The sequence below is a fragment of the Drosophila novamexicana genome, unplaced genomic scaffold, assembly GCF_003285875.2.
Source record: "Drosophila novamexicana strain 15010-1031.04,08,12 unplaced genomic scaffold, DnovRS2.1 tig00000387-arrow-pilon, whole genome shotgun sequence".
NCBI lineage: Eukaryota > Metazoa > Arthropoda > Insecta > Diptera > Drosophilidae > Drosophila > Drosophila novamexicana.
The window spans coordinates 2,719,892-2,744,567 of record NW_020824800.1 but is presented as its reverse complement, the minus strand read 5'-3'; the positions used below and the strand labels follow the sequence as shown (position 1 = coordinate 2,744,567).

Sequence of the window (24,676 nt, the reverse complement as noted above, 5' to 3'; positions counted from 1 at the left end):
ACCTGCTGCCTTTTGTCCGGGTATATTGACTACTTACTCATATTTAAATTCATTCATAATTTTCTTTTTGCCTGTCCCAAATTAGTCAGCGCTTGGCATTGCCAAATTGTGGCTGCACATTGAAATCTATGAACTTATGCGAATAATTGTGGTTGCATGCAAATTAAGTCAGAGAATCAGTGAAATTGCAATTGGACTTGTCTTGAGTGAGAATTGCGAGCTGCTATCATTAGCAATGACAATTTGCGACACTGTGAGCGAGATATTGTCGGATTAGTGCAGGGGCAGCTGACAATTAGCGGATCTACTTCCACACTTGGAGGCATTCGCTGAAGTCGTGGGTGGCTGGCACTCAGGCACGTTGCCCATGCGGGGGCGGCCAGAGAAAGATGAAGACTGAGCAAATTATGTGGCAGAAAACTTAATGAGGATGCAACGTTAACTAGACACGTAGCTTGTGAGATGTGTTGCGATAAGTGCGCCACCCACACACAGGTGGCTATTAGAAACACTTTGGTGGCGTTAGGCGATGACAATGACGCACTCTTGACTATTTCCGGCACAATTAGCGGCACAGTGTGCCCGGCTTCATCCTGCGAGCCCAGCAACCCCTCGACCTGGCCAGAGCTGGCAAGGTTCCCAGGCGCAACCTGATATTTTCAATTAAATTTGCTACAAATTTATATGTCAAACGTCCAACAATGGGACACTTGTGGCAAACACGTGTACTTGTCAGCCTAACAAAGTTATGTAGATGCCCAGCCATACAAACACCCAGGTCGCCCGCTTGTCAGCTCGCTGACTTCTGTCCAAGTTTCCAACTCAAACTGGCCTTTAAATGTCAGACGCATAAAAAAAAATAAAATAAAATCATGAAAAATACAGCAAAAAGCCAACGGAAAAAAAATGGAAGGAACAAAAACAATTGGTGAGAGTCGTTTTTGGGGCCGGGCTTAGTCTGGGATTTCGATAATGGAATGAATGCCAAATATTTTGATGAGGGTGGCTTTGCGCAGCGCATTTTCAGCGACCGCATTTTGACACATTTTCCCAAAATGCGAAAATAAATTTTATAATAAAATTTATTATGTACTACGTTTGATTCCGTCGCCCAACCCCTCGCCAGCTCGTTTGACGCTCACTTGGACTCGTAAAGCCGGGTACTTGGTAACCTGATATGTTTTTGCCACTGTCAATTTTTGATGTTCGGCGTCTGTCGCGACGCATTTCGTTCCGAAGCAAAATCATTTACTTAATGCATATCCGTGAGGCTGTGTAAGCCAGGCTGAGTTTTGTTAAGACGGGTCGCACTCTCCCTTTCTTCCTGCCCGTCTCACTCTCTCTTTTTTGCTCCGTCTAGACGTCAACTGATTGGTAATATACTATGTATACCAGGCCTTGACAAAGACGAAGTGCTTTGAAGTTAAGCTAATGTGTCAGTGCTTGCTTATAAACGATATTGATTGATAAATCGGCTGCAAGTAAGATTCAATTTAAGTTGACTAAAAGTATGAGTAGCAAACAACTGCGCACAGATTTCATATTTTTGATGTTTTAAAATGACGATGAAAAGATATTTTTAAAGATCGATGAAGATAGACAGTCATTGATAAGATACTTTAAAATATGCTTCAAAATTTCTCTTAGATGCCATTTCCGAAATTATTTTTGATCAAGAAGCGCATTTTTGTGTCCATGCCCAACTTTCGACGCGTAAATTTCATATAATTTTAAAACTATTGTCACAAGAGGCTGGAAAGAGGTAGATATTTTTATTATAGAAGATAATCGGATAAGATTAAACTGAGTTATAAAATTATGTTGCCATATTTCGATGCAGAATTGATAATGAGGCCAAGACATGAACAAAAGGCCAAACCTTTTTAAAATCGGATGAGATTTGACTGAGTTATGAGGGTGGAATATATTGATCCAAGTCTATATAGGATATTTGAGGGTACCATTTTGACATGGATTTTGACCAAAAATTACGTTGCCATATTTTAATGCAGAATTGATAATGAGGCCAAACCATGAACAAAAAGCCAAACCTTTTGGAAATCGGATGAGATTTGACCAAGTTATGGGGATGGGAAGTTTTGACTAAGTCTATATAGGATATTTGAGGGTACCATTTTGGCATGGATTTTGACCAAAAATTATGTTACCAGATTTTGATGCAGAATTGATATTGAGGCCAAAGCATGAACAAAAAGCCAAACCTTATTAAAATCGGATGAGATTTGACCGAGTTATGGGGATGGGAAGTTTTGACTAAGTCTATATAGGATATTTGAGGGTACCATTTTGACATGGATTTTGACCAAAAATTACGTTGCCATATTTTGATGCAGAATTGATAATGAGGCCAAACCATGAACAAAAAGCCAAACCTTTTGGAAATCGGATGAGATTTGACCAAGTTATGGGGATGGGAAGTTTTGACTAAGTCTATATAGGATATTTGAGGGTACCATTTTGACATGGATTTTGACTAAAAATTATGTTGCCATATTTTGATGCAGAATTGATATTGAGGCCAAACCATGAACAAAAAGCCGAACCTTTTGGAAATCGGATGAGATTTGACCAAGTTATGGGGATGGGAAATTTTGACTAAGTCTATATGGGATATTCGAGGATACCATTTTGACATGAATTTCGACCAAAAATTATGTTGCCATATTTTGATGCAGAATTGATATTGAGGCCAAACCATGAACAAAAAGCCGAACCTTTTGAAAATCGGATGAGATTTGACCAAGTTATGGGGATGGGAAGTTTTAACTAAGTCTATATAGGATATTTGAGGGTACCATTTTGGCATGGATTTTGACCAAAAATTATGTTACCAGATTTTGATGCAGAATTGATATTGGGGCCAAAGCATGAACAAAAAGCCAAACCTTATTAAAATCGGATGAGATTTGACCGAGTTATGGGGATGGGAAGTTTTGACTAAGTCTATATAGGATATTTGAGGGTACCATTTTGACATGGATTTTGACCAAAAATTACGTTGCCATATTTTGATGCAGAATTGATAATGAGGCCAAACCATGAACAAAAAGCCGAACCTTTTGAAAATCGGATGAGATTTGACCAAGTTATGGGGATGGGAAGTTTTAACTAAGTCTATATTGGATATTTGAGGGTACCATTTTGACATGGATTTTGACTAAAAATTACGTTGCCATATTTTGATGCAGAATTGATATTGAGGCCAAACCATGAACAAAAAGCCGAACCTTTTGGAAATCGGATGAGATTTGACCAAGTTATGGGGATGGGAAGTTTTGACTAAGTCTATATAGGATATTCGAGGATACCATTTTGACATGAATTTCGACCAAAAATTATGTTGCCATATTTTGATGCAGAATTGATATTGAGGCCAAACCATGAACAAAAAGCCGAACCTTTTGAAAATCGGATGAGATTTGACCAAGTTATGGGGATGGGAAGTTTTCACTAAGTCTATATAGGATATTTGAGGGTACCATTTTGGCATGGATTTTGACCAAAAATTATGTTACCAGATTTTGATGCAGAATTGATATTGGGGCCAAAGCATGAACAAAAAGCCAAACCTTATTAAAATCGGATGAGATTTGACCGAGTTATGGGGATGGGAAGTTTTGACTAAGTCTATATAGGATATTTGAGGGTACCATTTTGACATGGATTTTGACCAAAAATTACGTTGCCATATTTTGATGCAGAATTGATAATGAGGCCAAACCATGAACAAAAAGCCGAACCTTTTGAAAATCGGATGAGATTTGACCAAGTTATGGGGATGGGAAGTTTTAACTAAGTCTATATAGGATATTTGAGGGTACCATTTTGACATGGATTTTGACCAAAAATTACGTTGCCATATTTTGATGCAGAATTGATATTGAGGCCAAACCATGAACAAAAAGCCAAACCTTTTGAAAATCGGATGAGATTTGACCAAGTTATGGGGATGGGAAGTTTTAACTAAGTCTATATAGGATATTTGAGGGTACCATTTTGACATGGATTTTGACTAAAAATTACGTTGCCATATTTTGATGCAGAATTGATATTGAGGCCAAACCATGAACAAAAAGCCAAACCTTTTGGAAATCGGATGAGATTTGACCAAGTTATGGGGATGGGAAATTTTGACTAAGTCTATATAGGATATTTGAGGGTACCATTTTGACATGAATTTCGACCAAAAATTATGTTGCCATATTTTGATGCAGAATTGATATTGAGGCCAAACCATGAACAAAAAGCCGAACCTTTTGAAAATCGGATGAGATTTGACCAAGTTATGGGGATGGGAAGTTTTAACTAAGTCTATATAGGATATTTGAGGGTACCATTTTGACATGGATTTTGACCAAAAATGACGTTGCCATATTTTAATGCAGAATTGATATTGAGGCCAAACCATGAACTAAAATCCAAACCTTTTGAAAATCGGATGAGATTTGACCAAGTTATGGGGATGGGAAGTTTTGACTAAGTCTATATAGGATATTTGAGGGTACCATTTTGACATGGATTTTGACCAAAAATGACGTTGCCATATTTTGATGCAGAATTGATATTGAGGCCAAACCATGAACTAAAATCCAAACCTTTTGAAAATCGGATGAGATTTGACCAAGTTATGGGGATGGGAAGTTTTAACTAAGTCTATATAGGATATTTGAGGGTACCATTTTGACATGGATTTTGACTAAAAATTACGTTGCCATATTTTGATGCAGAATTGATATTGAGGCCAAACCATGAACAAAAAGCCAAACCTTTTGGAAATCGGATGAGATTTGACCAAGTTATGGGGATGGGAAATTTTGACTAAGTCTATATAGGATATTTGAGGGTACCATTTTGACATGAATTTCGACCAAAAATTATGTTGCCATATTTTGATGCAGAATTGATATTGAGGCCAAACCATGAACAAAAAGCCGAACCTTTTGAAAATCGGATGAGATTTGACCAAGTTATGGGGATGGGAAGTTTTAACTAAGTCTATATAGGATATTTGAGGGTACCATTTTGACATGGATTTTGACCAAAAATTACGTTGCCATATTTTAATGCAGAATTGATATTGAGGCCAAACCATGAACTAAAATCCAAACCTTTTGAAAATCGGATGAGATTTGACCAAGTTATGGGGATGGGAAGTTTTGACTAAGTCTATATAGGATATTTGAGGGTACCATTTTGACATGGATTTTGACTAAAAATTACGTTGCCATATTTTGATGCGGAATTGATATTGAGGCCAAACCATGAACAAAAGGCCAAACCTTTTGGAAATCGGATGAGATTTGACCAAGTTATGGGGATGGGAAGTTTTAACTAAGTCTATATAGGATATTTGAGGGTACCATTTTGGCATGGATTTTGACCAAAAATTATGTTTCCCAGATTTTGATGCAGAATTGATATTGGGGCCAAAGCATGAACAAAAAGCCAAACCTTATTAAAATCGGATAAGATTTGACCGAGTTATGGGGATGGGAAGTTTTGACTAAGTCTATATAGGATATTTGAGGGTACCATTTTGACATGGATATGGACCAAAAATTACGTTGCCATATTTTGATGCAAAGTTGATAATGAGGCCAAACCATGAACAAAAAGCCGAACCTTTTGAAAATCGGATGAGATTTGACCAAGTTATGGGGATGGGAAGTTTTGACTACGTCTATATAGGATATTTGAGGGTACCATTTTGACATGGATTTTGACCAAAAATTACGTTGCCATATTTTGATGCAGAATTGATATTGAGGCCAAACCATGAACAAAAATCCAAACCTTTTGAAAATCGGATGAGATTTGAACAAGTTATCGGGATGGGAAGTTTTGACTACGTCTATATAGGATATTTGAGGGTACCATTTTGACATGGATTTTGACTAAAAATTACGTTGCCATATTTTGATGCAGAATTGATATTGAGGCCAAACCATGAACAAAAAGCCAAACCTTTTGGAAATCGGATGAGATTTGACCAAGCTATGGGGATGGGAAGTTTTGACTAAGTCTATATAGGATATTTGAGGGTACCATTTTGGCATGGATTTTGACCAAAAATTATGTTACCAGATTTTGATGCAGAATTGATATTGAGGCCAAAGCATGAACAAAGAGCCAAACCTTAATAAAATCGGATGAGATTTGACCGAGTTATGGGGATGGGAAGTTTTGAATAAGTCTATATAGGAGGGTACCATTTTGACATGGATTTTGACCAAAAATTACGTTGCCATATTTTGATGCAAAATTGATAATGAGGCCAAACCATGAACAAAAAGCCGAACCTTTTGAAAATCGGATGAGATTTGACCAAGTTATGGGGATGGGAAGTTTTGACTAAGTCTATATAGGATATTTGAGGGTACCATTTTGACATGGATTTTGACCAAAAATTACGTTGCCATATTTTGATGCAGAATTGATAATGAGGCCAAACCATGAACAGAAAGCCAAACCTTTTGAAAATCGGATGAGATTTGACCAAGTTATGGGGATGGGAAGTTTTGACTAAGTCTATATAGGATATTTGAGGGTACCATTTTGGCATGGATTTTGACCAAAAATTATGTTACCATATTTTGATGCAGAATTGATACTGAGGCCAAACCATGAACAAAAAGCCAAACCTTTTGAAAATCGGATGAGATTTGACCAAGTTATGGGGATGGGAAGTTTTGACTACGTCTATATAGGATATTTGAGGGTACCATTTTGACATGGATTTTGACCAAAAATTATGTTACCAGATTTTGATGCAGAATTGGTATTGAGGCCAAAGCATGAACAAAAAGCCAAACCTTATTAAAATCGGATGAGATTTGACCAAGTTATGGGGATGGGAAGTTTTGACTAAGTCTATATAGGATATTTGAGGGTACCATTTTGACATGGATTTTGACCAAAAATTACGTTGCCGTATTTTGATGCAGAATTGATAATGAGGCCAAACCATGAAAATCGGATGAGATTTGACCAAGTTATGGGGATGGGAAGTTTTGACTAAGTCTATATAGGATATTTGAGGGTACCATTTTGACATGGATTTTGACCAAAAATTACGATGCCATATTTTGATGCAGAATTGATATTGGGGCCAAACCATGAACAAAAAGCCAAACCTTTTGAATTAAAGTTTTAAAATTACTTCTAGCTGGTTAGCAAAATAAATTAAATAAATAAAAAATAAAATAAAAAAACATTAATATTAACATATAAACTAACGTATAAAAGTCCCTGTTCATATGTAAAAAACAAATGAATTGACAAGAAAACAGAAAAATCCATTCTAAAGCAGGATTTATGATAGCTCAAATGCCCTTAGAAAATACATTCAATCTCAATTACTCCACAAAATGAAACATTAATATTCATTGCGGATATATGAATAGCTCAGCACATGCCGATTATAACGTTTCGTATTACAAAAAGTTCCCATTTCATAGTTAATTCGTTTAGAATTATGTCTGCAGCATGACAATGCACAAAAGGCACACCCACAACGCCCACAATGCCCCAAGGAAAGAGTCGAAAAGAAATGCGACCGCATATAATGCCAATAATTGATAATTTATTATAATCACAGACTATGGGAATTGTGTAGAAACTAGTGGGAATCAGTCAACCAGCAGCCACTCAACCCAACCAAAACCACATCTCAAGACATTGCCCCGTTCGCTCTGCCCAAAGGGGTTGGCAGCGTGTGTGTGAGTGTGTGTGTGTGTGTGCTGTCAAATAATTGCATTTGCTTCAATAATCCTTTAATGCTGATCCAACTTGATGGGCCGAGCACTTGGTATCAGGAGTTCTGCTGCCGCATATGCTCGCCGCCGGCGAACGGGGCGGTTACCGAGAGGTGTTGCTGTTGCGGTAGCCCAATTATTGTTGCTGCGGCACAGGCAGCGGCAGTGACAGCGGCAACTGTTGTTGGCAAAGGGTTCACGAAATGCGTTTGATATTAACACATCTGTTCATTCATTCCACTTGAGCTGAGCGACATCATCGTCCTGTGTAGAGTGGCTGCCCGCCAAACTGTTTGCGGAAGCTAATGGTGCGCACTTGCCATAATTACCCCGGGCCGATCTCGGCCACATCCTCATTTTCCTTCTCACATTCTCGGCCTGCTGCGCGTCCGCCTTTGGGTGGTGTTTACCTTCGCATTGTTTCCATTTTGTTAAACAACTTTGCTTTATTTACCGCTGTTTGCTTATTTGTTTTTGCTTGTTCATCACAAATCGCTTTTTGTAACTTGTAACCACAATTTCTTTTTTATTTGTTTCATTTTTTTGAGACCTGAAACCCTGTGTTTCAATCCCAGTACCAATGTTTACCTTATGTCGCATTGTTACCGAAATTATGAGCACTTTTGCCGCCTTCGGGCGTTTCTTTTTTCTTTTATTTTTTTACTTTTTGCAGAGGTAAGCAAATTATATAGAGTAGGGCTGCCATCAATGCCATAGGGAGAGCTGCTCTGAAATGCTTCTATTTATAAGTAGCGACGTGTGCTGTGAAGCGAATGTGGGATGCAGGAAAAAAATAAAACAAAAAAAAAACGGTGTTGAAAAGTGTCCCAAGTATGCTTGCTTATTGCAAATATTTTTATAGGAATACAAACGCTATGAAATATTGTGAGTGGGACCTACATAAAATGCTAAAAGTATCTATGAAGGAAACTTTTTAATGCCTTGTCTAGAAATGAGTTGGAATCAGGAAATATATCTATTTTTTAACCTTAGAATATAGCAATATGTATCTCGCAGAATATTAAGCCTTTATTCCTTATCATCATCAGAGGATCATATACAGAATAAGCTTCCTGTTCTTGGATTTGGCCTATACGCCTGGTCACCTTTTTGCCCTTCAAAGAATTATATAAAACTCGAATTTTACAAATGAATATTCTTAAGCCGTATTAATTGTTAATAATATTTAATATTAATAACAATATTTATGAGAATATTTGGCTTATGATCTTCAATACGTAAAAATTGTTTTATATGTAATTTGGTTATTAATAGAAATTTCTTTTATTATATGTGCTATTAAATTATTTAGAACAAATTCTCTAATGTCTAAAACATACATCTGAAGCATTAGGGAGCTTTCGGCTTAAATAAACTTAAGTCCAGATTAGCAAAAACTTTAAGCGCAGCACCTAAAAGTATGCAGCCAAATCCAAGCAGCTGCATCATCAGAAAATAAAATAAAAATTAAAACTTGAATTAAATATGCAAAAATGTTGTAGCCAAACGAAATCAATTAGCCTTGTTGTAAATTAATATGCCAAAAGGCAAAAAGCAACAAAAACCGAAAAGTTACTTCAGCTCTCTAGGTGCCCTCCACAGTGAAGCATTGAGAAGCAATCAAGGAACTAAACCAAGCGAATTGAATAAATAAGAAATATGGTAATGTCTTACTGTAGATTGAGGGTTGGGTTTGCAAAAATGTGCATGAAATTATTATTGGCAGAAGGAAACACACACACACATACTCATGTATATATATGGGTTATCTGGGTGGGTGGGCTGGATAAAGTCAAGGCAGACGCACACAATTGTTTTTCATTATTCAATTTTTGTCATAATAATAACCCAAGCTCAGCAGCTCAGCAGAGGCAACAGCCACACACTGTCTGTCTCCCTCCTGCCAGCTATATGTGTCTCGCTCAGCGGAGCGAACCCCGAGGTGGTCGCTGCACTTGGAAAAAAGTTTACCCAGCCATATTTTATTGGTAATGTGCTTATGGCATAAATATTGTATTAAGTAACTGGTGGGCGTCACCACCAAAAAGAACGAAAAAAAAAATATATATGTATATATCAAAACGTGAAAACCCCCGCAATAACTTTGCTGCAAGTCTGCTTGGGGGTGTGTGGTTGTGGGTGGTAGCTGTAACTGCCTTTTGGGGGTTGGATTGTGCGCAATTTATTGTTAGCTGGAGCCTGGCAGGGCGCATGGGCCTGGGTTGGGCTAGTGTTTGGTTAAGTGGGTGTGTGTGCGAGTATTGTGTCTGGTATAAAGCCAACATGGCGGCCATGGCAGTGGAGCAGAAGAGCAAGGCGAGAGAGACAGAGAGGGAGAGACATAGAGAGAGTGAGAGAGAGCGGAGAAAGTTGCCTCGAGGCGCAAAATGTTGAAATTGTTTTATGTTGCGTTATGATTACAACAATGCGAACTTTTGCTCAATGTATAATTTGAATTTTGATTAGGAAATTTACTTACACACACACACACACACACACACAGGCACAAAGAGTGGGAGGGCGGGGGAGAGGCAGTTAGATGGCGCGCCCCCTCAAGTTAGAAATCCCATTAGGGGCCGCTTTAAGCATGGAATCAGCGTAACCGGAACTAAAAGCAAATACAGCAGCAACAACAGCAACAACAACAACAACAACAACAAGAACAACAATAGCACAAAAAGGAAACACGCGCGCATAAGCAAGCAGGCAAAAGGATGCCAAGGATGCGAGGAAACAGAGCAGAGCGCGGGGGCAACTTCGAAGGATGCCTGGGCATTGTCTTGATTGAAGCTCATTAGTGAAGATGCTCTGATGGCATGTGTGTGTGTGTGGTGGGTGGCACACACCCCCTGCCCCTTGCAGCCTCTTACCAATTTAGGCGCTGATTACAGGCCAAATTTGTTTTGTGTGCCTGCGCAAAATTGAAAATCAGATTTTGTTTGTTTATGTCTTCGAAGACACAATGCGAACGCAGGGCGCAGGCGGCAAATGTGGGCGTGGGTTGGTTGCTTGGTGCAAACAACAAATTGTTAAAGTTTCTGAGGTGGAAAATTTCGTTTATTGTTTTTCGCCCGTACATGTGGGTGTGTGTGTGCGTGCGTGTGTGTGTGTGTGGGGAAAGTTTTCCAATTTTCAATTGGCTGGCAGCCAAGTCAAGTCACAACTTTAGCCCACAGCATAAATAACAGCACTCAGCCATACAAAAGCAATTTTCTAACTTTATTCTCCCGCTCTCCCCCCCACCAAATCTCCTGCTCCTTTTCGTTCACAGGTCTGGTTCCAGAATCGACGCGCCAAATGGCGCAAAGCGGAGCGACTCAAGGATGAGCAGCGCAAGCGGGAAAATGGCGAAAGCAGCAGCTCGCTGGACAAGGTAAGATATATATATATATATATATATATATATATATATATATATATATATATACATATAGATATATAATACAAAGGAAAGCTATAGATAAGGCTGAATTGAACTATTAATCTCATTTGGAGGAAAAAGCTTAACATATATTAACAATCATGCATTTCTTCTCTTCTGCAGCTTCATGACTCGCGCGAATCCTCGCCAGATATCACCGGCGAAATTGATGATGATATGGATGAGCTGCCGCCACGTCAACGTTCGCATAGTCCTTTGACAAATGGACCCATGGAACAGCAGCATTCACGCAGTCCGACTGGCGGTCATCATCTGGACTCGAGCGACAATGAGCGACCGCTGTCCTCTGCCCAGCTGACCGCCACACCACACTCCGCCTCGCAGTCACTGGGCTCCATTAGCGCCGGTTCCCCCTCGCCGGGCATGCGCGAACACACGCCGTTGGCCGGCGGCCTGGGCCCCAGCAGCCCCTCCAATTCGCGCAACACAGACTCACCAATCGAGGTGGGTGGCCCCATGTCGCTGACCACCGGCTCGCGTATGGCGGCATCGTCCAACAACTCGGCCTCGTCCACACCAACACCAACAACGCCGCATGCAGCCCAGCTGCCACATTCGGCAGCCGCTGCAGCCTTTAACAGTCACATCTTTGGCAGCTTTGGCGCTGGCAGCGTTACCAACGATAAGTAAGTAGTATTATTTCTCTTTACTACAATAATCTCTAAATAACAATTTTACTATTACCTTATTTAAAATTTTCGTATATTGATTATTCACGTGTCTATTTGAAGCTTTCTATGTTTGCTTTAGAAATATCGATTTATTGACCTTACTTTGATTCAAACTATCAAAAATTTGGAAATAGCCTCAATCGAGTATTTCAAATATGTGCATTCTAATATTAATATCAAGAATTTAACTCGAGTTCTTTGATCTCTATAAAATAGTGTTGGGGAAATAGCTATTCTCAATATTGAAAAGAAAAATGCAAAATTAGAACATTTCATATGCTCTGATTTCTTGTGGAAAAGTATCACGCAATCCAATTACGTGTAGCTCCTGTTGTTAGCTCCAGTTGATGCCAAGGGCTATCCATGGCAGCACACACACTCTTCCTTAAGTATAATACTTATATGAAACCCCTGGTGCACACCCCTGTAAGCCAGCGCGATTAAAACTCAACGATCTGCTAATTGCCTGCGTGTCATTAAGCCTCCACTTACAATGGCATTAGGCAACAACAAACAATAAATTTATGGCAAGTGTCGCATTTTGTCCTCAATTTGACAATAACAATGCGACTGAGCACAAAAACAACTGCCAGCAAAAAAAAAGAAAAAAAGGAAAATAGAATAAAGAGTACAAGGGCAAACAGAACAGAACGAACGCCACCCCCGAGTGCAATTTTCCAAGCAAATATTTACAAATCCGAGCAGGACAAATGTCACCCCTAAAGGCGGCGATGACTAAATTAGCAATTGATTACGACCGGGAGAAAGAAACGAGGCAGTGGAAAAAAAGCAGAAATTTTGGGAGCTGTGTATTATTATAGCCAGACAACGACCACAATGAGAGCAGTAATGATATTAGCTGGTTGGGTGGGTGGCTGGCTGCCGGGTTGGTTCTGGCTGATGGCGAGACTTTTGACTCTCGCCTGGCGACTCCTGCGGTGCCGGACCCGGGCACGGGCTATTGAACAGGCGTGCGCAGCGGAAGACGATTCAGTTAATGTTTTGGATGAAAACGTTTAAATTCCATTGGCGCACATCCGGTCAGCGGATGTCGTGTGCGCCAGCGGAAACATTAAGAGTGCCCCCCTTCTGGTCCAGCCCCACACGCTAAGTTCTCAAAAAGAAAGTGAAACTAGCGACTTAATGATGCTGCATTGATATGACCGACGCGTGCTATCAATGCCAGCCTCTAATCACCAACGGAACAGCGCCTGAATGACTCCAGCATTGTCTTTAGCATCGAGATTCTCAGTGAGCCAGATATATAAGATGGTTAATCGATTTTGAATTCATTAGTTTTGAATGCCCGCCTAGCATAGCCCGTAGACTCAGTTATATTATATTAATATATGTTTAAATTTATAAAAATTATATCATCTGCATTCCATAGATACAAAAGTAAAGCAATATCAAACTGATAACCCTTCAGCATCCTTCTATAAGCAGTTTTCAAGTCAAGCAACGCATTCGACCAGTCAGTTCCTAAACCCATTGGGAATTGCAAACGTGTGCTTTATTTAAATTGATTGTTGTCACCCTTTATGTTATTTTTTATACCCCCGTTGGGTATTATAATATTCGTCATGATATGTGTAACGCATAGAAGGAGTTATTTCCGACATATGTATATTCTAGATCAGCATTAACAATCGACTTGATATAGTATCTATAAAAAAGGAGGATCTTGTATGGCAACTTATTGTGCTTTAAGTTATCTGGAATAGACTGCTCCTTATCTGTATCAGACCACATGCTATCGCATTTCTATATTCTATATCGCTATAGGAAGCAAATATTCATAAAGCAAATGTCTACAAGGGTATAAAATCTTCGGTGCGCTTAAGATATCCATAACTGTCTCTTTTCTCTTTTTTCTTAACTAAAACTTAAACTTAATTGTGCAAGAGTTAGAATTATACTTTTTTAAGTACAGTGGAATTCATTTATTCAAAATCAAATGGTTTCGCTCGTAAAAAACCGACTTGAAAATTTAATTGGGCGTAAATGAGGGTGTTTTGTGTTTTGTTGTGCTGCCAATGTAACCATATGCCACACCCAGGCAAAAGGCGGCTGCTGGTTTTTGTTTTTTTTTTTTTTGCGATAAGTGTGGCAGGGAGGAAGTGTCCGCCGGTTAGCGGTGGGCGGTCTCATCAGCCGGCAAAAAGGCCACGGGCGGCCCGGCTCTGCTTTAGCTCACATGTCAACGCGCCCAGACAACAACAACCAAAGCAAGAACAACAATAAAGCGACACACCACAATAAAAAAAAGAAGAAAAAAAAAAAACAACAACAAGACACGCACAAACTAACATGGGATCAGGATATGGATCAGGATATAATAGCGCAGCGGCAGTAGCTGACAAGCCAAGTGGGCGAGGGGACAACCCACTGGGCAGAAGGTCGACTGCTTTTGCTGCTGTTCCTGCTGCTGCTGTTTTAGCTGAATCATTGCCCGCTGTTTGTTGTTGTAACGGTTGACCAAATCAATTCCGACTTTGTGCCATATATGCTAATGGCAATTGCCTTTGGCTCTCAATACATGCACTCAGCACTTTGATATCGTTTGATATCGTTATTGTTATTCAAATGCCTTCAACCGGATGTCCTGTGTGTGCTTCCATCTTCCATTTACCATTTTGCCATCTTTTTGCAGCTAATCTCAAGTCGAGCGTTTCATCGCAAGCATTTATCATCGCATTTGATATGCACTCAGCTGACTCCAAGCATTTCTTTATCTCGATATTCTCGCATATTTTATGCAAATTGCAATGCTGTAGTAAAAAAACCAACACTCACAAGCCAATCATTCGCCTGGAACTGGAGCCTAACTTTTATGCTGATGTCAACTCAGTAATTCCGAAAGTCAATCAAAAAATTGTAAATAGAGTAAATAAAAAAAATGAATTTAAGGGCGCCAAGCTCAGTTGGCATAATTAGATGACATTCACAATTTCAAATGTATCAAAAATTACCTCACACAATAATGAACCTTAATCTGTGCCATGCCAAATATTGAATACGCTTCAATATGTTGGGCTTATGTGAATAGAAAAATAATATTGTGGTTCAATGTTGTTACGATTTTTCTCATATATAAGGAGCACAGTGGGTTTGGTTAGGATATCCTGAAATTGAACAACTCTTTTCATACATACAATTTATATTCAAAAACTTTATATTCAGAAGCCAGTTATATGATATAGAATTCGAATCGACATATGTAGTACCTGGGCCAGAAAGTTGGATATATACTACGTTTTTTTGAGATTTATTAATCTAATTTGCCAGACAGAAAGACAGACATAATAATAGCAATACAATATTCTGAATGGAATCGGAGATGTCTCTTTCTATAAAACGCACATTACATTAAAGATAATACTCTCTACATAGGTATAAGAAGGGATTTTAAAATTCATATTTATCGATTTAGATGCTTGAAGTTATCAATAATCGGATATGGCCTGATTTATTTGTATTATTATTATTATTTATTTATAAATCAGGCCATATCCGATTATTGATAACTTCAAGCATCTAAATCGATAAATATGAATTTTAAAATCCCTTCTTATACCTATGTAGAGAGTATTATCTTTAATGTAATGTGCGTTTTATAGAAAGAGACATCTCCGATTCCATTCAGAATATTGTATTGCTATTATCATGTCTGTCTTTCTGTCTGGCAAATTAGATTAATAAATCTCAAAAAAATATCCATACAAAATCTTCACTTTTTTCTTACTCTTATTGAAAAATTTCCAAGCATCCTCCCAACATTTACTTTTATCTTGAAACGAGTAATTTTTTTTGTCAGCAGAGAAAAACCTTTAAAATTATGCAAACAATAAAAAAAGACACTCGATTTAATGATTGCATAAGGCAGCAAAATGAAATAATAATAAATTAAAGCAGTTTTGTAAATATAACGAGGGCAGATTTCTTACATAACCCCGAGTTGAATATGCAACGTGCCTAAACAAATTATTAAAATAAAAGTTTATTTAGCTTATATTTTAATTTGACAAAAATGTATATGCTTGTTTAAGAACAAAAGGTGCGCTATTCAAAGATACTGTATAGACAGGTTTTCAATTGCTTTTATTCAAATTTCAAGTAATACAACAAATCGTATAATCTTGACCGACTGAAAAAAAAAAAACAATAACAATTAAAGTAAACACCTGCCAGCTGCGCTCGCAAACATTTAAGTTTTTTGTTGTTTTCTTGCTGGCAAGAGTGTGAAGCACTTTAATTACATTTATCTTGAGAATTTGTATAAACAATTAAAACACGAGAATACACTAAAATTGAATACGTGCGTTGATCTTCAGAAGGCCAAACACAATTTGAATTTTTTAATGACACAGACTGAACAATTTGCATGCTATTATTAGTATATTATATCTTGATTTAACTATACCTTACTTAGTATATATTATAGTTTAAGGGAATTTAAGCTTCCTGCCATGTAGCACTTGAGCTGTATCTCCCTTCCGCAATGCATCTTACTGTCATAGTTTGTTTGTGAAGTTATTAAGAGTATCTTAGCTTTGTGCAATGTCTGTCTGTCCGTACATGCTTTGACTCTACTACAACTAGAAACTTGAAACCCATTCCGAGTCTACTTCATCTCTGTTTAACTCTGGCATTCAACCTAATCTCGTCGCGAACTTCGTGCATCAAGTCCAAATCTGCATAGCTCTAGCTTTTAATTTAATATTTCACATTAATTAGTTTCGTATTTACATGTGACTTGAAATCGTATAAATTGTATGAAATTTCTCTGGGTGTTTGGGATTCGCAGCTTTCAATGGATGATCCTTACTGAGCGTTCACTTAAGCCTTAGCCGCATTTATTTCATGCCACGCCCACATTACAAGGTGAAGCTACTATCCTAAAATGACATAAAAATTACCAGACTACTATGGGATCTCTAGGGATAAAGACCTAACACACACGATAATTTTAAAACATTAAATTTGATTATTAAATTAGACACGAGTGAATCGGGGCTTGTTTTCTGGATGAAAAACCCAACACATATTGAAACTCTAAATATTGTTTCTCCTTGCTTCAGTCAACTTTTGTCAACTGCGGCTACAATTTCTCAAATCTTGGAATGAAGCTGATTTTATATTTTTTGGTTCTCGCTGCATACGTGGGCAGTTCTTTAGCTCTTAAACATGGTCAGTACTAGAAACTGGAAAATTCTTCACATAAACTCAGCTTTTATCTTGTTAATACCCACAAAGAGGTCTGCGATTTGCCATATGCTGATAATGGTATTGATATTGGAAGAATCTACTTGATTCTCAACAACAGATGGTCCTATAATTCAGTGAACAACAAATGCACACTTTTTTCTTATAGAGGCTGCTGTGGAAATGCTAATAACTTTTTAACACAAGCAGATTGTGAGGAAAAGTGCCTGGAGCAAATAACAAATGAAGACAGCATGATAGCTTAGCATGAACTAATTTAATATGTTAGCAAACTTATCAGAACGTGCAACAGCGCTGAGATTTTATATAAAAGTTAATATATCACACTTAATTGTTTTGAAGTTTATATGCGTTCTGTTGTTCTATTTATTCGTACATCGGAAATCCTTTATAGTCCTCATTAGATTGTTGCCTGCGGAGGAATTCAAGTATTTTAATATGTCAATTGATGATTCGTTCTTAAATTTCGACTAACAGTACTTTACTCTACTGGCAGCCGGCGAAAATGAATGCCTTGCCGACTTGCCAAGGTGACTGTAGATATAAATACTTTTTATACATGCTAAATTTGATTATCAAAATTAGACACGAGTGAATCGAGGCTTGTTTTCCGGATGAAAAACCCAACACAGATTTAAAATCCAAATATTGTTTCTCCTTGCTTCAGTCAACATTTGTCAACTGCGGCTACAAGTTCTCAAATCTTAGAATGAAGCTGATTTTATATTTTTTGGTTCTAGCCTGCGCATGCGTGGGCAGTTCCTTAGCTCTTAAACATGGTTAGTACTAGAAACTGGATCGTTCCTCAAATAAACTCAGCTGTTTTTTATCGTTAATTCCAACAAAGAGGACTGCGGTTTGCCACATGCTAAAGATGGATTTGATGATGGAATAATCTGCTTGGCTCGCGGCAACAGATGGTCCTATGATGCGGTGACCAAAAAATGCACACAATTTGTTTATGGGAGCTGCGGTGGAAATGCTAATAACTTTTTTACACAACAAGATTGTGAGGATAAGTGCCTGGAGTGAATAACCAAGGTAGTCAGCATGATAGGTTGACATGATCTAAATAATTATGTTATCCAAGATTGATTATAAAATTTTTAGAATATGCAATTGGCTTAGGTAATAAACAATGTATACAATATGTACGTTTCAATTTAGTTCCACCTTTTTTATAGTGAATAGAATATTTTGTATACACACCATATTTGATTATTGAAATCCGACACGAGTGAACCGGGGCTTGTTTTCCGCATGAAACACACAATACAGATTTAAACTGTATATATATTTTACCCATGCTTCAGTCAACGCTTTTCAACTGCGGTTACAAATTCTCAAATCTAAGAATGAAGCTGATTTTATATTTTTTGGTTCTCGCTGCATACGTGGGCAGTTCCTTAGCCCTTAAAAATGGTTAGTAAAAGACACTGAGACAAAATTCAAGTAAATTCAGCTTTTATCTCGTTATTACCAACATAGAGGTGTGCGGATTGCCAAATGCTAAAAATGGCTTTGGTGACGGAAGATTCTGCTTGATTTTCAAAAAGGTATGGTCCTATAATGCAGCGGCAAAAAAATGCTTAGGGTTTGTATATGGAGGCTGCGGTGGAAATGATAATCGCTTTTTAAGCCAAAAGGATTGCGAGGATAAGTGCCTGGAATAAATACCCAATGAAGAAATCATGATAGGCTATCATCTTCTAACTAATTTTGTTAGCCAAAATTGGTTAAACAATTGTGTAGAATATGCAATCGGGCCAGGATATTAAACAACATATTGATAATTCCTGAAGACTTCCCCAGCGTTATGTTCTTTGTACAAATCAATTCAGTTGCGCCTTTTAATTTAATGTTTCACACTTTAGTTATAAATTTCTTATGAGGCTTATACATCGCATAAATCATTGTGTTCCGTTCTACAGAAGTCCTTTTTAGGCGTTGAGGAATTTAAGCATTTGAAAAATGTACTTTACTCTACCGCCAGTAGGTGGCAATGAATACCTTGACTCCCTGCCAAGGTGACTCTAGATAGAAAGATTACACTCTATTTAATACTCACAAGATAATTTCTTTCAATAAATTTGATTATTCAATTAGACACGAGTGAATCGGCGCTTGTTTTCCGGATGAAAAACCCAACACAGATTTAAAATCTAAATATTGTTTCTCTTTGCTTCAGTCAACGTTTGTCAATTGCGGTTACAAGTTCACAAATCTTAGAATGAAGCTGATTTTATATATTTTGGTTCTCGCTGCATACGTGGGCAGTTCCTTAGCCCTTAAAAATGGTTAGTAAAAGACACTGAGACAAACTTCAAGTGAATTCAGCTTTTATCTCGTTATTACCAACATAGAGGTGTGCGGATTGCCACATACTAAACAAGGAACTGCTGGTGGATTCATGTGCATGGCTTACTACGAAAGATGGTCCTATAATACTGTGACCAAAGAATGCTCAATGTTTATTTATGGAGGCTGCGGTGGAAATGCTAATAGTTTTTTGAGCCGAAAAGATTGTGAGGACCAGTGCCTGGAGTGAATACCCAAAAATGAATCGTGATAGGAATTACGTTAGCCAAAATTGCTTAAACAATTGTGTAGAATATGCAATCGGGCCAGGATATTAAACATTATTTTGATAGTTCCTAAAGACTTCCCCAGCGTTATGTTCTTTGTACAAATCAATTCAGTTGCGCCTTTTAATTTAATATTTCACACTTTAGTTATAAATTTCTTATGAGGCTTATACATCGCATAAATCATTGTGTTCCGTTCTACAGAAGTCCTTTTTAGGCGTTGAGGAATTTAAGCATTTGAAAAATGTAAATTTGATGATTCTTTCCTAAATTTCGCCTTATAGTACTTTACTCTATCGCCAGCAGGTGGCAATGAATGCCTTGCCTCCCTGCCAAGGTGACTCTTGATAGAAAGATTACCCTCTCTTCAATACTCACAAGATAATTTCTTTCAATAAATTTGATTATTCAATTAGACACGAGTGAATCGGCGCTTGTTTTCCGGATGAAAAACCCAACACAGATTTAAAATCTAAATATTGTTTCTCCTTGCTTCAGTCAACTTTTGTCAATTGCGGTTACAAGTTCTCAAATCTTAGAATGAAGCTGATTTTATATTTTTTGATTCTCGCTGCATATGTGGGCAGTTCCTTAGCCCTTAAAAATGGTTAGTACTAGAAACTGGAAAATTCTTTACATAAACTCAGCTTTTATCTCGTTATTTCCAACATAGAGGTGTGCGGATTGCCAAATGCTAAAAATGGCTTTGGTGACGGAAGATTCTGCTTGATTTTCAAAAAGTTATGGTCCTATAGAGTAGCGGCAAAAAAATGCATAATGTTTATGTATGGAGGCTGCGGTGGAAATGCTAATAGTTTTTTGAGCCGAAAAGATTGTGAGGACAAGTGCGTGGAATAAATATCCAATGAAGAAAGCATAATAGGTTATCATCTTCTAACTAATTATGTGTAGAATATGCAATTGGGCCAGGATATTAAACAATATATTGATAATTCCTAAAGACTTCCCCAGCGTTATGTTCTTTGTACAAATCAATTCAGTTGCGCCTTTTAATTTAATATTTCACACTTTAGTTATAAATTTCTTATGAGGCTTATACATCGCATAAATCATTTTGTTCCGTTCTACAGAAGTCCTTTTTGGTACTCATTAAATTATTTGCTCCTTCCATACTTCAGACTTTCTAAAGGCGCTGAGGAATTTAAGAATTTGAAAAATGTAAATTTGATGATTCTTTCTTAAATTTCGCCTTATAGTACTTTACTCTACCGCCAGCAGGTGGCAATGAATGCCTTGACTCCCTGCCAAGATGACTCTAGATAGAGAGATTACACTCTATTTAATACTCACAAGATCATTTCATTCAATAAATTTGATTATTCAATTAGACACGAGTGAATCGGCGCTTGTTTTCCGGATGAAAACCCCAACACAGATTTAAAATCTAAATATTGTTTCTCCTTGCTTCAGTCAACTTTTGTCAATTGCGGTTACAAGTTCTCAAATCTTAGAATGAAGCTGATTTTATATTTTTTGGTTCTCGCTGCATACGTGGGCAGTTCTTTAGCTCTTAAACATGGTCAGTACTAGAAACTGGAAAATTCTTCAGATAAACTCAGCTTTTATCTCGTTATTTCCAACAAAGAGGACTGCGGATTGCCACAAGCTAAAAATGGCTTTGATGACGGAAGATATTGCTTGTTTTTTAAAAAGTTATGGTCCTATAATGCAGCGGCCAACAAATGCTTAAGGTTTGTATATGGAGGCTGCGGTGGAAATGCTAATCGCTTTTTAAGCGAAAAGGATTGTGAGGATAAGTGTCTGGAATAAATACCCAATGAAGAAAGCATGTTCTGTTATTCTATTTAGTGGTTCTTCGGAAGTCCTTTAAGGTTCTCGCTAGATTTGTTGCTTATGGTGCCTGCTTTCTTCTGATGTTCTATAGGGGCTGAGGAATTTACGCATTTGAAAAGTGTCAGTGATGATTCCTTTTTAAGATTTCGCTTTGTCATTTGTTAGGTAAACATATAGCTATACAAATTGTAACTTTCCGCTTTAGTTGCCAACTTGGCATTTGAATATCGGCTGATATTGCTTTTTCCATGATTTCGCTCCCTTTTATAGACCATGGAACTAATTGGGATAATTAAATAAGTAACTTGTGGCTTGATAATTCTGTGGCTCGCCTTGAAAGCATAGCGATAATATTTATGTAATTGGAAACTTATTTTGTCTACTAAAAAACATTTCGTTTCTTACAATTTGTTGTTGAAAAACAATTTCCAGACCGCAGCATTTTGAACCTGTGCCCAATTTCAAATCCCTTTTGGCTGGTTCAGGAAACTGAAGTAATTAAATAGCGCACCAAAATGTGAAAATATTTGCCAAAAAATTTGAAACAGAATTGCCAAATATTGTATGCACAACTAACTAAATACGTAATTAGACGCCAAGGCATGTAAAATCTGAGCTACTTAAACATGTAAACAGCCGCATGCCCAGGTGGAGGCCAAAAATCAAATGATGTACCCAAGCTATATGCCAGCTATATACTTGAGCATATAATGTATATACATATTTACCGACATGTATGTAAGCGCATTTGTGATGTTTGCGCGCACGAATGCTTGAATAATAAATTAAGCAAATATTTTAATATTCATCATGCAATTAAAATAAGCCGCTGACTCGCGCACAGCAAACAGCCAAACAACCAACCAACAGAATCCCTCCTACTACCCCCTGCTTCTTCCTCCTCGAACAGCTCCAACAAAGACCTTGGGTTGCCTAATATAATAAGCATATAATGTTCAGAGCCCTCGCTTTAGCTGCCAGCTCGTGTAGGAAGTAGAAAATAATTTCAGCCAAGGATAGCGCCAATAAAAAGCAGTCACATTGCGCCAGTAGAGAGTGCTTGCCCATCAAATACCCTGTACTCTTAGTTAAGTAGCCATATAAGCACGTAATTTCGTATCGCTCATTTATCGCTTTGTTATCTTTCATCATGAAAAGTTTGAAAAGTTTTCAAAACTATTTTTTCAAGACCAACCCGTTAAAAAAGAAAAGACTGGCTCGATTTAAGTTTCGTTTGATCTTGCCTTGTTAACCAGCTAATCAGGCTTAAGGTTCAATTCGTGGTATATAAAAAGAGAAATTGAAGGTTCTAACCATTTTGGCGCTGAGCTAGCTTGCAGCCTGGATAACGAGACGTTGAAAAATTCTAGCCAATTGCTTTCTGCTCCATAGCCAATTCTTAGCTTTAAAGCTAAAAAGAGATATCAATGTATTGAGGAAATATGTATATATACATATATAATAAGGTATATTAATAAGCATTATTATACCCTCTTCATTCATGTTTAATGGGTGCAGGGTATTAAAAAGAACACAGACTTTCGCTAGTGCAAACATTTTGCGGAAATTGGGTTTGGCGCTCGCCAAAATGGGGTTTAGCGCGGTGCGTAGCCCGCTAAGCCGTTGAGGTGTTGATTGCTCGAGTTTAATTTGTTAGAATTGCGTAAAGCATTAAAATGTTTGCCAGAAAAATTATGTGCACGGGGGCGGGGGCTTGGGGGGTGCTGGGAGCATTGTCGGAGCGCGGGCAACATGTGTAAAAATTCATTAAGCCAAGTCGGTAAAAGTTTCTCCTTGGCAACGGCAATCTGTGAAAAGTGCGAAAATTTAAAGAAAACTTTTGTGCGCTAGGTGAGCATGCTACGCGCTCTGTCTGACATTGACAAACGCACAAGTCTGCCCACCCCCCAACCTCCTCCGCCAACCCCTACGGCCCAGCCTTGCGCCAGTTGGCCCACAGCAAAAGTTATGTACTAACTAACGAGCTCAACGACAACACTCGAGTTGCTGAATGTCTTAATTTGGAGTGCGAGTGCCGTCAGTCGGAGGGCTGGGCCTGCTCTTGAGTGTTGCAATTAGGGCGGCGGTAGCCGTGTGGGCGGGGCCCTGTCAAACAGCACCGCGCGCTCGCCTGATGTGTCGCCTGCGGCAAACGTCGTTGATGCTGCAACATTTTTGCCAGTCTCAGACAGAGCACACAGCCCACCCCTTTCCCAGCCCCTAACCATAACCCGCGTCCGCCCGTCACCGGCACCGACTGTAGATGGCGCCACAACGGCAGCTGTTGGATGTGCACATGCAAAATTTAATTACGACCAAAGGATGAGTGCTTAATTATACGCAAACATTTAAGTTTACTGCTTTTTTCGCTACAACTGGGACTCAGACACAGACTGGGACTCAAAATGGAACTGGAACTATAAATACTGCTAGTGAGCGCACTTCCAAGAGTCTCTGTTTGCCAACTCTTCTCGTTGAGCTCGGACTTTTGCTTTTTCCTTTTGCCTTTGGGCCTAATTGGGCTGTCATTTTTGTGTGAAAAGTATCAAGTTGTTAAAGAAATTATAAAATATATACGTGTTATATATGTGTTTAATAGATAAATATTAAAAAGGAGCTTAGCTCGGCAAGAAATAGAACAAAGAATTCAACATTTTATAAAATATATAATATATACAAAATAATATGATAATATAATTAAAAAGTATGCGCACTGTAAAAAACACAACTGATTTAATTTACAGAAAATTCTTTTATAAATTCACCAATATATATATGTGAACACTTAAAAATGTATTTAAGTCTAAGCTACCTTAAGTTTTCTCAATATTGACTGACAATTTCCTCCACTCTTTAATCTGTTAGTTAAGCTTTCCTTTAGCCTTAGCTCTCGCTACAAAAGGTTCGCCCTAATCTAATGTTCTCTAAATCATTTTAAAAATAGCTTACAATTCTTTGAAAAATTCATAAAGTTTACATGAAAATAAATGGGCAAAACGGAGGAAAAATAAAACAACAAAAAATTACGCAGTCGCCGTATACAAAATTCTGTTTCAAGCTGCCAAATAGTATGTCCACCTCCTGCAATCTCCTGAAATCAGAACAGGCGCAACGCAGCTCAGAATTAGGACAAGAGCATGGTGGGTGAACGGGGAGGTAGGC

The 24,676-nt window shown here is 38.0% G+C and overlaps 4 protein-coding genes and 2 long non-coding RNA genes across 6 annotated transcripts in view; 4 read left to right on the top strand and 2 right to left on the bottom strand.

Annotated features, from left to right (window-relative positions):
* Positions 1 to 24,676, top strand: part of LOC115760317 (homeobox protein aristaless) — a 36,671-nt gene that overhangs the window by 8,306 nt on the left and 3,689 nt on the right. The window contains exons 4-5 of the mRNA XM_030701605.1: positions 11,047 to 11,148; positions 11,320 to 11,843. Of these exons, the coding sequence (XP_030557465.1) occupies positions 11,047 to 11,148; positions 11,320 to 11,843 (626 nt within the window). The remainder of the gene's footprint in view (positions 1 to 11,046; positions 11,149 to 11,319; positions 11,844 to 24,676) is intronic.
* LOC115760318 (kappaPI-actitoxin-Avd3c-like) lies at positions 16,982 to 17,445 on the top strand. Its single transcript, XM_030701606.1, has 2 exons — positions 16,982 to 17,078; positions 17,145 to 17,445. Exons 1-2 carry the CDS (start codon positions 17,012 to 17,014, stop codon positions 17,357 to 17,359), a joined length of 282 nt encoding a protein of 93 aa, XP_030557466.1. The 5' UTR covers positions 16,982 to 17,011; the 3' UTR covers positions 17,360 to 17,445.
* LOC115760323 lies at positions 17,351 to 17,652 on the bottom strand. Its single transcript, XR_004017594.1, has 2 exons — positions 17,590 to 17,652; positions 17,351 to 17,526 (listed from the first exon to the last, which is right to left on the bottom strand). It is a non-coding gene; the product is annotated as an uncharacterized LOC115760323 (long non-coding RNA).
* LOC115760319 (male accessory gland serine protease inhibitor-like) lies at positions 17,786 to 18,268 on the top strand. The gene is made up of 2 exons (XM_030701607.1): positions 17,786 to 17,893; positions 17,962 to 18,268. Exons 1-2 carry the CDS (start codon positions 17,824 to 17,826, stop codon positions 18,144 to 18,146), a joined length of 255 nt encoding a protein of 84 aa, XP_030557467.1. The 5' UTR covers positions 17,786 to 17,823; the 3' UTR covers positions 18,147 to 18,268.
* Positions 20,696 to 21,002, bottom strand: LOC115760322. Its single transcript, XR_004017593.1, has 2 exons — positions 20,920 to 21,002; positions 20,696 to 20,852 (listed from the first exon to the last, which is right to left on the bottom strand). It is a non-coding gene; the product is annotated as an uncharacterized LOC115760322 (long non-coding RNA).
* On the top strand, positions 21,136 to 21,509 carry LOC115760320 (male accessory gland serine protease inhibitor-like). Its single transcript, XM_030701608.1, has 2 exons — positions 21,136 to 21,239; positions 21,306 to 21,509. Exons 1-2 carry the CDS (start codon positions 21,173 to 21,175, stop codon positions 21,488 to 21,490), a joined length of 252 nt encoding a protein of 83 aa, XP_030557468.1. The 5' UTR covers positions 21,136 to 21,172; the 3' UTR covers positions 21,491 to 21,509.